General features: G+C 49.0%; 1 protein-coding gene across 5 annotated transcripts in view; it reads right to left on the bottom strand.

The window, feature by feature from the left end:
- Positions 1-1,105: 1,105 nt before the first annotated feature.
- The window catches only part of LOC125749556 (dual specificity tyrosine-phosphorylation-regulated kinase 4-like), a 29,274-nt gene continuing 17,837 nt past the window's right edge, over positions 1,106-12,542 (bottom strand). For 3 of the 5 annotated variants that reach the window (XM_049026938.1, XM_049026964.1, XM_049026974.1), the window contains 12 exons: positions 9,703-9,819; positions 8,540-8,666; positions 7,598-7,761; positions 7,178-7,314; positions 6,739-6,879; positions 4,906-5,044; positions 4,437-4,518; positions 4,163-4,335; positions 3,698-3,758; positions 3,305-3,434; positions 3,015-3,193; positions 1,106-2,706 (listed from right to left, as the gene is read on the bottom strand). In XM_049026938.1, coding sequence (XP_048882895.1) covers positions 2,438-2,706; positions 3,015-3,193; positions 3,305-3,434; positions 3,698-3,758; positions 4,163-4,335; positions 4,437-4,518; positions 4,906-5,044; positions 6,739-6,879; positions 7,178-7,314; positions 7,598-7,761; positions 8,540-8,666; positions 9,703-9,819 — 1,719 coding nt within the window. In that variant the 3' untranslated portion in view covers positions 1,106-2,437. The remainder of the gene's footprint in view (positions 2,707-3,014; positions 3,194-3,304; positions 3,435-3,697; positions 3,759-4,162; positions 4,336-4,436; positions 4,519-4,905; positions 5,045-6,738; positions 6,880-7,177; positions 7,315-7,597; positions 7,762-8,539; positions 8,667-9,702; positions 9,820-12,542) is intronic. The other 2 variants (XM_049026955.1, XM_049026946.1) reach the window with 2 other exon arrangements.

The following is a 12,542-nucleotide window of genomic DNA, read 5'->3' as shown; positions in this document are numbered from 1 at the left end:
CTGGGACCTGGGTTTGAGTCTCCGCCTGGGTCACATGTGTGTGGAGTTTGCATGTTCTCCCCATGGTGTCGTGGGGTTTCCTGCGGGTACTCCAGTTCCCCCCCCCCCACAGTCCAAAATCATGCTGAGGCTAATTGGAGTTGCTAAATTGCCCGTAAATGTGCATGTGAGAGTGTGCCCTGTAATGGGCTGGCCCCCCATCCTGGGTTGTTCCCTGCCTCGTGCCCATAGCTTCCGGGATAGGCTCCGGACCCCCCGTGACCCAGTAGGATAAGCGGTTTGGAAAATGGATGGATGGAAATTAGGACTTTTAGGAATATGTAGGCCAGTTATTTCTAAATAACATTGCGCTTTATTTAGTTGCAGAACGATTTCCTGTGTCAGGGACGCGGGAAAATGAGTAGCACTCTAGGTTTTATTAATGATTTTATTACACATATAAAAGACATTCATATGTTGTGCATTAGTACATCGCACCATATATAACAGCTTTTTTATTTAGGTAAATATACTTGTTTAATTCATACATAATTCAATTTTCATTTCAATATCGCAATAATTTTGGATGATTAATATCCAGCGATTTAGATTTGTTCATCAGAATAAAATTCCATACATCCTACATTCCGAAGAGATAAGGAAATAGTCTACGGCACTGGTTGCCATTTTATAACTTTCCAGAGTTTTGTACCTTTGTAATCGTGTAGCGTTCCAGAGCTGGCTTATACCACAAGGGAAGTTTCAGCAGCTCTGAAGGTGGGGCTGACCGGTGACCCAGAAGCAGTGACCATTTACAGCATTTCGCTGGCTTGGGAAAAGTTTGGAGTGTCCAGTTCACATATGCCGGGGGTGTGTGGCATGAAGTGCCAGGACTCTGAATGCTGAAAGGCACAGGCCACCTGCCTGTCACTTTCCTGCCGAGTTCCTCCCACCAACAGCGTAAATCTCAACGCAAATAAAAGCTACTTTTTACAGATAAAGACCCACCTTCACCAGGCAAGACACACAATCTCCCACGTAAAAGGGGGAGCTTGATAAATTTGTTGCAATTTTGGCATGAATATCTGTTATCTAAAGGGCAAATAGGCTAAGGCGAGGGGGGGTGCCCCCCCTACCCACTATTGATTACAGTAAAAGACCCCAGCTCCAGCAGGTAACAGATTAGATAAAAAACTATTAAAGGATCATTAAAGGCTCATTTATAACCTACACATAACTACTGATGATCAAGTAAAACCTATTCACCTCTCTATAACATGTACATTATTATTGGTGAACAAGTAAAACCTATTCACCTCTCTATAACATGTACATTATTATTGGTGAACAAGTAAAACCTATTCACCTCTCTATAACATGTACATTATTATTGGTGAACAAGTAAAACCTATTCACCTCTCTATAACATGTACATTATTATTGGTGAACAAGTAAAACCTATTCACCTCTCTATAACATATACATTATTATTTGCGTGGAATACAAAAATTAAGCAAAACATATAAAAAGTTTTTTTAGAAATATCTAAATCTTACAATATCGAATCACTGCTAACTCATTAATTTTAACAATAAAATATATAAACACATGACATAGTAAGTGTTATTATTCGAAACAACTATGAAACAGAAACCAGTGATCGAACATAAATACTGAAAAATATACTCTAATTTCCCACATGTGGGACACAGATAAAATAACAATGTTGACCATGACTGAATTTATCATCGGACTTTAGTAGGTATCCAGTCTCTGCGCTTCAAACTTTGCTGAATGACGCAGATTCACATTTTCGAGACAAAAAAAAAATACTGATGTGAGGCACAGAGCAAAGAATGTGTTTGTGCTTCTGCAATGAGGGAACATCGATCCAACAGAAAATTCGCAATTACGGGACGACTGGAAATTCTCTGCATTACTAAACACTCCTGCATCTTCAAAACGCTCTGCAGGGGCTCTGAGTGTTGGTCACCTCGGACCTCAATCCGGATGAAGGTGTCCAGCAGTCCACAGATCCGAAGAGGAGCGTTCTGCCCTGACAGCACCCACTGTCAGGCTCCATACATTCTCTGAGGCTTCCCAGACTTAGAGCAAAGCATATGCATGGTACACATAGCTGGCGTCAGGCAGCTGCTACAGTTTTCCTAACAATCTAGTTTGGCTTCGGCTATTAATTAAAAAACAGAAACACGGACGGTGAGCACAGTGCCTCCACGTAAAGACACAACAGTTAATCTGTCACTGGGATCCGGAGAGTTAACCTGCATGTTGCTGTTGCTACTAACTCCCGTCGCTCTGCAGATCTGAGTGACACATAAACCACGTCTCCTGCAGAGGGCGTCGCTGACCTTATGACCTAGGAGTCAGGTGACCAGCTCTGAGAGATTATGTGCCCCGCACACATGTAAGACCCCCATGCAGCACCCTGCCCTGGCTGTTATACCGCGGGGGAGGGGTCAGAAGATTGCCCCAGGCTTTCGCTGTCTGTATCGGGCTCAGACTTGGGCTCAATGATGATGTGGACCGGCCTCTCGCCCATCACCGGCTGGGTTGCCGTCTCCACCGAGCTGCCAGAATTGCTCTCGCTGGTGCCCCCCACCACCGACTCCCCAGTCGGACCCAGACGCTCATCACTCCCTGTACTGCCTCCCTGTCCTTCACTCTGACCCTTGACCTTGTCCGGGCTGTTTGAGTCTTCCGCTTCTGCTGGACAGCGAAGAGACAAATCAAATTAGACCTCCTTACCCGGGGGCGATTAGACAATTTTTTTAAAGTTGGGGTGCATAAGAGAGGCCATAATTCATATAGATGGGTCAACCTTCTCATTAACCAATGATTTTGAATTGGTGACAGACAGAGCATGTGTATGCCCCTACTATTAACAAACACCAATATGACGACCTCAATAAAACAAACAGCTAACAGGAAACTTTATTATGGGGAATTAAATGGGAAAAACTGTAAAAGTTACGGCTTTCCAGCCGGGAAGGAGCATTGCGGGATAGTCCTCTTACCTGTCCTATTATTTACTACTCTGGTGGGAACATGCTGGTTTCTGATTTCCGAGTTGACTTGGCTCACAGAATGATATCTCAGAGGCCGGTGCCTGATGCGTGACCTGTTGATCCGTCCCTCCAGAATCCAGTCGTGCTGCAAGGCCTCAGCGGGAGTCATGCGTGTCGCCGGGTCCCATCTGCACGGCAGTAGACAACAGACTTGATGACACGTCAAGCAGACTCCCTGGCTGCCGTGACGGCAGGAACGACCCCCCGGACAGCGACGGCGGCAGCCCGCCTGCACATACACGAGGCAGCCTTTCAGGAAGTCCAGGAAAAGCACGTCGTTGGTCTTCAGCACGGTGCCGAGGTCTTTGGAGCTGGGCGTCCTCAGCTTGCCTTTGCTGTTCGTCAGGTTCCTGGGGTTCCCTTGAGAATCTTGAGAAAGATCATAAATTAGCCAGTTAGCGAAACTATCCAATGAATTAGCTCTATGTTCACCACCTGACCTTGGCAGAATAGTCTCATGTCTGTAGGCCCTTGAGCAAGGCTCTTAACCCCCAAGGGATTCCAGCCTATCGCAGGGCAAGATCTGCATCTTACAGTCATGAATAATGATTCAGCTGAGTACTGCCTCCATGAAGTTGTTATTGGCTCTGTTACAGAGGCATGGATGCATGGATGGCAGTTGAACTGCTCACCGAAAAATAACTTTGTTCTTGATGCTGTTTGGACAAAGTCATCTGGCGGCGTTCCCAACATCTGAAAAAAATTGCAGTGTTGTTAATTCTCATGTGACTCTGCCAGTCTGGATTTACACAAGGCTTGGATCTCAGTACCAAGAGTGCAAAGACCGTATTTCTTGGTCTTGGAAAGGCCGGTCTTGCTACCTTGCCTTCAAGTACCTTTAATGAACTTGGGGCGCAATGAATCATGGGATCGATCTCGTTTGGCGAGGATGCAGCCGATGGATCCTTGATATTTATGGTGGGGCAAGACCGACATCTGGGGATTTTTACTGTCCTCTATACTTGTGTTCTTAGTATTGGAACTGATCTTCGACAATGGAAGATCATGTCAAACGGGTACATGAGAACACAAGTATATTGAGATTCACCCAAGTGATTCAGTCCCATTAAACCATATATGGAGAATGCTGTGGGTACCTCCATGATGCATGCCATCTGGTCCACCTCACTCTCCCCCGGGAAGAGTGGGTAACCAGTATAGAGCTCAGCCAGGATGCAACCCAGGCTCCACATATCGATGGCCATGCTGTAGGGGTGTCCCAGGATGACTTCCGGGGAGCGGTAGAAGCGGCTCTGGATGTAGGTGTACACTGCAGCCATCCGGACAGAAAAGTTGCTGTTGCGGACAGGTTGTTCAAAGGAAAAGGGGCACACAGATGCCTGTAGTCCCACATGTGAGAAAACCACACACCTCTCTGCTGTTCATAGCAGCTGGAGCCGAAGTCAACAACCTTGATGTTCCACTGTCCCTTCTGTGTCAGCAAGATGTTCTCCTACGGAGAGAAAGAGCAAAACCTTGTTCTCTGATCAGTTCATCGATCAAATGCCTCATCCATCCCTTTTTCCTGTGCAGTAGACATTAAATTCAAGACATTAAATGCCATGAGAAGCTGCTTCATAAACAGCTGTGATCAGGGTTCTCTGGTGGTCACTGCTCAACGCGACGTACAACTGAATATCAGAGGGCAGGATCAGCCGGTCACTAGCACTGCGGGGTTATGGGTCTTGCTCAAGGGTCTAGTGCTTTTATATTTACTCTGTAGGCTACAGGATTTGAATCGGCGTCCTTCTGTTCATAGACCACAGAGCGTAGCACGCATACAGCCACACGGCCGGCCCATAATTCATGGCACCAGGAAGTGGAGAGCGAACAGTGCTACCGGCTTGAGGTCGCAGTGGATGATCTTCTCCCTGTGCAGCATCTGCAGGCACTTGAGGATGGAGTGAGCGAGGCGTCGGATCAGTGTCAGGCTGAAGCCCTGGAAGTTGTTCTTCTTGATCACCTCGTAGAGGTTGAGCCTGCAGGCAGAAAGCAGGGATGACAGGCCGCTGGACCGCCACCTCGCACACACTCACCGTGTGTGGACCGCTCTACGACTCTCATCCAGTGGTAGTTAAAGATTTGTCCTATAGGTGGAGGTATCAACTCAGTTTAGACCCTCATATTGAATTTGAGTAACTTTTGCACCACTAATCAGTACAGAAAAAATAAGGAAGGAAGATATTTATTTGGATTTATTTGGATGTTTTTGTGCAACATCAGACCTTCGCTAAAGATAAATTAGTATATAACATAATTTCTTCGTAGTCAGTACAACTGCATATAATTATGTACATAAAAAAATTATACTATATATAGTTGCTTTACTGCAGATTAAATTAACATGAGCAAGGCTGTGATAGATATTTATATAATAATATTATTGTTACTGCTAAAAAATTATTTTATGCCCTGAGCTAAAGACGTTACAAACCTAGATGGGACGCGACTGCTATTTAACCCCCGAAGTTATTTTGAGGAGCTAAGTTTGAAACCTGATGGCACTTTGGCCCATTTCTGGGAACCTGATCGGATCCCCGCCCTCCTGCGTCTGCTGCCACCTTCCGCTGCTGTGCCAAGAAGGAGGGAGCTGAAGAAGGACGTGCCAGGGCAGGGCGGGCGGGGCGGGCTGGGGAGCTCGGCTTTGGGCGGGCTGGGGAGCTCGGCTATGGGAGGGCTGGGGAGCTCGGCTATGGGCGGGCTGGGGAGCTCGGCTATGGGAGGGCTGGGGAGCTCGGCTATGGGCGGGCTGGGGAGCTCGGCTATGGGCGGGCTGGGGAGCTCGGCTATGGGAGGGCTGGGGAGCTCGGCTATGGGCGGGCTGGGGAGCTCGGCTATGGGAGGGCTGGGGAGCTCGGCTATGGGCGGGCTGGGGAGCTCGGCTATGGGCGGGCGGGGTGGGCTGGGGAGCTCAGCTATGGGTGGGCTGGGGAGCTCGGCTATGGGCGGGCTGGGGAGCTCGGCTATGGGAGGGCTGGGGAGCTCGGCTATGGGCGGGAGGGGCGGGCTGGGGAGCTCGGCTATGGGCGGGCTGGGGAGCTCGGCTATGGGCGGGCTGGGGAGCTCGGCTTTGGGCGGGCTGGGGAGCTCAGCTATGGGCGGGCTGGGGAGCTCGGCTTTGGGCGGGCTGGGCGGGCTGGGGAGCTCAGCTATGGGCGGGCTGGGGAGCTCGGCTATGGGCGGGCTGGGGAGCTCAGCTATGGGCGGGCTGGGGAGCTCGGCTTTGGGCGGGCTGGGGAGCTCAGCTATGGGCGGGCTGGGGAGCTCGGCTTTGGGCGGGCTGGGCGGGCTGGGGAGCTCAGCTATGGGCGGGCTGGGGAGCTCGGCTATGGGCGGGCTGGGGAGCTCAGCTATGGGCGGGCTGGGGAGCTCGGCTATGGGCGGGCTGGGGAGCTCGGCTATGGGCGGGCTGGGGAGCTCGGCTTTGGGCGGGCTGGGGAGCTCGGCTTTGGGGAGCTCGGCTACTGGTGGGCGTCGTGGTCTCTCTTCATACGCAGTAAGGAAAACAGGTCAGGTTTGGCGATGCTGCTCATACAGGAACCTTAGCATAGTCTAGTTAAAGTATTTGTTTGTGTGTCATGAATTTCAGGGCTGACCAGGATAAGTGTTGGAAGATGGATGGATGGATGTATGGATAGATGGATGGATGATGTCAGGGAGCTGCAGCACTCACCCTAGCAGCTCAAAGGAGATGCAGAGGTGGTTGCGGAAGTAGAAGTGCTCCTTCATGTGGATGACGTTGTGGTAGCCGTCTCGGTCTCGCCTCCGTATCGCCTCCAAGATCTTCAGCTCCACCAATGCTTGATGATGAAACCTGCAGCCAAAGAGTAAACACCATCTCGAAGAGTTAATACACATACACAAACTTCGGCCCTGAACAGCAAATCGATAAAATCCAAATGGATTGGCTTGGATTATCAATCTGAATTGCGCTTTAATCCCCTGTTTAAACTACTGCTGCAGCAGCTTTAAAGGGTGGTGCTATCCCCACCAATCGTTGAATGGCTTTGCGCCGAGCACACAGCTAACAGCGTTAAACACCGTCACTCTGACATAATCACACTGCACACTTGGACACCACGTCTTGTCCCGCGACCTCGTGACAGGCTGACCTCTTCTTGTTGCGGATGATTTTGATGGCCACCAGCTCATTGTTCTTGTGATCCAGGCATTTCAGGACTTGCCCAAATGATCCCTTCCCGATGACCTCAAGGATCTCGAAGCGGTAGCTGATGTGGTCGTGTAGGACCTGGAGAAACAGTGTGCTGAAGTGGAAGCATACTAGGGTCTGGAGGTTATGTGAAGTCCTGGGTTTTACTGTACTGTGCAGTATCTTTAGGGATAGTACTCATACTCTATGCGCTCAAATATTGGGTCACATGAATGATGTATGATTACTAGCACACAATACGATTTAGCAAATGTTTCCATGGAAACACTGCTAGCATGTTATCAGTGTATTTAACTTGTGTGATCAGTAATTATGACAATAGCAAATAAAATGACTGAATGACACTGGGCGTGACAGCTACCTTTATGTAGTTCCCTTGCTCGTCATCATAGCCGGAGTTCTGTCCTGCTCCTTGGGAGCCAGCAATCTTTTTAGTCTCCAGGCCCAAGTACCAGATCTCGGAATAGTCCATGATTTCTTCCTGCTCAAACTCCGTCAGCCGGTCCTGGAAGTTCTTCAGAGCCTCTGAGCAGGAAATCAGATGCAGAGGGAGAAGGTCTGTCAACAGGACTCTCTGCTGAACACACCTAGCATGTTAATTTCGTCAACGAAAATTTTGGCGATAAGTATTCGCTGATGACCTTATATTTCGTGACTAAATTGTAATGACAACGTAAATGAAAAAATGGTTGACAAAGAAAATTACCGTGAAATGTCTGTTATGCTCTGACAAGTAAAGATGAGACCAAATTGCTGGCCCTGTTTGGGCAGACAACCTATATCACAGCAGCCATCTCCAAGCATTGGCTGTTATCCTTTCTAACCCGTCATTCACATACGCATAAGCACACGTACCAGTTCTCAGTCACCAGCCACCTTTCTCTTTGGATGATTCGTTTTTCCCGCTTGGTTCATGTCTGAGCAAATGCCAGCTTCCAGTATAACCAATGCTCACACTCACACCCCACGGTTTTTGCCCTGACTAAGACTAAGTGACTAAGACTAAAACTAAAAAAAAAATTCATGCCAAAATTAACATTGACACCTACCTCACTGGTAGCTTTCAGAAGAATAATGCCTCATTATATAAATTGGCTGATGACAAAACAAAAGACTTCACAGTTCCATCATGTGATGTTCCCTACCCCCTCCCCATATGCCCCTCCCCCTCCCCCATATGCCCCTCCCCCTACCCACTATGCCCCTCCCTCTAGCACATATGCCCCCCCCTCTAGCCCATTTGCCCCTCCTCCTAGCCCATATGCCCCTCCCCCTACCCTCTAACCCTCCGACAGGTGTGTACCTGTAGGTAACATGGGGAGCCTTTGTCCTTCAAAGAACCTCTCTTTATCACACTTGTTGAAGATGCCTTTGCCAGTGGCAGCTGCAGATAAGCGTACAGGACACTGGGAATTTCTCTGCCGGCCCTGCTGGAAGAAGAGAGGTGGGACTGGTCACTCGTCATCCACAATAAAAAACATTTACAATTACTGCAGTATCTGACAGACTTTCCTGTAGCACATATGAAGTGTCGAGAACTCTGTGTGGAGTTTTTATTACTGAATACACCAATCCATTTTCTATAACTGCTTCGCTGGTGCAGCAAAGGCAGCATAGTGCAGAAGGCAGTGGACATCCTGGGTGGGATATCGATCGATGACAGGACACACACAGTCATAAAGAGGTACACGGGCAGGATATCGATCGATGACAGGACACACACAGTCATAAAGAGGTACACGGGCAGGATATCGATCGATGACAGGGCACACACAGTCATAAAGAGGTACACGGGCGGGATATTGATCGATGACAGGGCACACACAGACATAAAGAGGTACACGGGCGGGATATTGATCGATGACAGGGCACACACAGACATAAAGAGGTACACATCAAGTACATGTGTTTGGGCTGTGAGAAGAAACTCACACAGACAAGGGAAGAACATGCAAACTCCACACATGCACATGCAGAGCCTGGGGGGGATTAGACCCCACAACCCTTGAGGTGTGAGGTCACAGTGCTAATCCCTGAGCCACCAAGCAGTCGATACCTTAATGACTGATCTATATTCAGCCAATATCGTATTTTCTCCCGTCAGGTTTTATGCTGCATGGTAGCGCAGTGGTTAGCACAGCTGCCTCATACCTCTGGAACAAGGTTTGAGGCTCCACCTTGGCTCCATGTGTGTGAAGTTTGAATGTTCTCGCTCTGTGTTATCGTGGGGCTTCTCCAGTTTCCCTCCACAGTCCAAAAACGTGCTGTGATTGGTTGGAGTTACCTAATTGCCCGTAGATATGTGTGAGTGAACAGTGTCCCCTATGATGGGTTGGCACCCCATCCTGGGTTGTTCCCTGCCTCGTACCCATAGGCTCCGGACCCCCCCGCGACCCTGAACAGGATAAGTGGTAACAGAAAATGGATGGAGGGATGGATGGAACTAAAGATTCTCCCCAGGATCACCTGGCAGCTGCTCCTCAACCCTTTGTGGCCGATTTGGGGCATGATGCCCTCGGACTGGTGCTGCAACTGGATCCGAGCCACCATCTGCTTGACGGGCACGTCCAGCTGTGGCAACCTCTACAGTGAGAAAAGGAAGTGGTGGGGTGTTAAATAATCCCAGTAGAGAAACCAGCCAGCCCCCCGCCCACACTAGGTCTCACTGTGTACTGCAGGCCCGACATACACCATGCGGTCAAAAGTACGTGGACACCTCTCTCGATAAGCCACGCCCTTCGCTAACATAGGTGTATAATTGAGCACACAGTACCACAAACATACGCAACGCAATGGATGCTTCAGCAGTAGAGGTTAGCAACTTTCCACTTGGCCCCATAACTGCTGATGCCATCCTGCCGACAAGTCATGTTGCCACATTCCTGTCCTGCTAGAGCTGCAAGTGAAGTGATTGTCAAGGTCAGAAAGTCTGAGAGCAACTTCAGTTACCAAGTGGAAGGACATGACATGAGGACTTGAGGGACCTGATCAACCAACAGCAACACCCAACATGAATGGCAGCAAATCCCATCAGCCCTGCTCCAGCGTCTAACAGATTCACAGAAGAGTAACTTCATACATGATCGATCCCCATAGAGAAATTCTCTTTTCATCTACCCTATCTTGCTCTCCATGACATACACACAAGTGAGAGTAAGCCCGGCAGTGAAGAGCAGTCTCCTTCAAAAGCCATTCTGTCAAATCCGGGATTGAATCAGCAACCTTCTGATCCCAGGCACGGAGACTTAGCCCACTGAGCCACATATAGCCCCAGCTTTTAGAATAAGATGCTGGGCTACTGGTATCCATATAGTTTTGACGATACTGTGTACAAACCCATCTGGGAACTTCAGGGCTCCAGTCACAGCACTGCAGGTTGGGACTGGACCCCGCCACTCCCACCCCTACCCCCCTGAACTTCAGTCTTTGGATCGCTATTGATTTTAGTAGCGTGCTGAAGCAGCCAACCTATTATTGGAAACAGCATCTTATCACATGTGGCCCCTTGAACAGGTCAAACTGCCAGCCTGATTATGAGGCATAGAGACAGCAGCTAAATATAGGCACGTGTTACTTGATAGAGTAGGCATGTGGTAAATAATACTGTATCAAGCATCTACAGTACAATGAAAGACTGCTGAATAAGGCTTTACTCTGTAACAGAGCACATTCATCCTGAAAGAGAAGCATGTCTATTATGTAAGTATGTATCAGGCCAGGAGTGGCTGCCAGTAAGCACTGCTCTTTGCTAGGAGGTGCTGAAACTGGGACAGAAGGCTAAATGATCCACGTCTTTCTTGCAGTGCATAGGCTGCAGAGTGCATGGATTTTCATTACCAGTCATTGGAGTTAAATTTTACAAAACTGACAAATAATGCACTGGGAATATTGGAGGTCAGGATGCTCTCTCGTTGGCAGATTATTGGGAATGCTGGAGGTCAGGGGGCTCTCTCATTGGCAGATTACTAGTAATATTGGAGGTCAGGGGGCTCTCTCATTGGCAGATTACTAGTAATATTGGAGGTCAGGGGGCTCTCTCATTGGCAGATTACTAGTAATATTGGAGGTCAGGGGACTCTCTCGTTGGCAGATTATTGGTAATGGTGGAGGTCAGGGGATTCTCTCGTTGGCAGATTATTGGTAATATTGGAGGCCAGGGGACTCTCTCGTTGGCAGATTATTGGTAATGGTGGAGGTCAGGGGGGTCCCTCGTTGGCAGATTACTGGGAATGTTGGAGGTCAGGGGCCTCTCTTGTTGCCAGATTATTGGCAATGTTAGAGGTCAGGGGGCTCTCTTGTTATCAGATTATTGGTAGTGTTGGAGGTCAGGGGGCTCTCTTGTTGCAGATTATTGGGAATGTTGGAGGTCAGGGGACTCTCTCGTTGGCAGATTATTGGTAATATTGGAGGTCAGGGGCAGGGGCGCCGCTAAGGGGGGGAAAGTTGGGACAATTCTAAGGGCCCACGCCCTTTAGGGGCCCCCAGAGATCTGAATGGGTGTGGTAGGGGGGCCCAACCTCATATTTTGTCATAGGGCCCAAAATTGCTAGCGGCGCCCCTGGTCAGGGGACTCTCTCGTTGGCAGATTATTGGGAATGTTGGAGGTCAGGGGGGTCCCTCGTTGGCAGATTACTGGGAATGTTGGAGGTCAGGGGGCTCTCTTGTTGCAGATTATTGGTAATGTTAGAGGTCAGGGGGCTCTCTTGTTACCAGATTATTGGTAGTGTTGGAGGTCAGGGGGCTCTCTTGTTGCAGATTATTGGGAATGTTGGAGGTCAGGGGGCTCTCTTATTGCCAGATTATTGGTAATGTTAGAGGTCAGGGGGCTCTCTTGTTACCAGATTATTAGTAGTGTTGGAGGTCAGGGGGCTCTCTTGTTGCAGATTATTGGGAATGTTGGAGGTCAGGGGGCTCTCTTGTTGCCAGATTATTGGTAATGTTAGAGGTCAGGGGGCTCTCTCGTTACCAGATTATTGGTAGTGTTGGAGGTCAGGGGGCTCTCTTGTTGCAGATTATTGACAATGTTGGAGGTCAGGGGGGTCCCTCTTTGGCAGATTACTGGGAATGTTGGAGGTCAGGGGGCTCTCTTGTTGCAGATTATTGGGAATGTTGGAGGTCAGGGGGCTCTCTTGTTGCCAGATTATTGGTAATGTTAGAGGTCAGGGGGCTCTCTTGTTACCAGATTATTAGTAGTGTTGGAGGTCAGGGGGCTCTCTTGTTGCAGATTATTGGGAATGTTGGAGGTCAGGGGGCTCTCTTGTTGCCAGATTATTGGTAATGTTGGAGGTCAGGGGGCTCTCTTGTTG

The sequence above is a fragment of the Brienomyrus brachyistius genome, chromosome 1 (assembly GCF_023856365.1).
Source record: "Brienomyrus brachyistius isolate T26 chromosome 1, BBRACH_0.4, whole genome shotgun sequence".
Lineage (NCBI taxonomy): Eukaryota > Metazoa > Chordata > Actinopteri > Osteoglossiformes > Mormyridae > Brienomyrus > Brienomyrus brachyistius.
The sequence above is the reverse complement of the archived record's forward strand: the minus strand, read 5'-3'. Positions and strand labels throughout refer to the sequence as shown.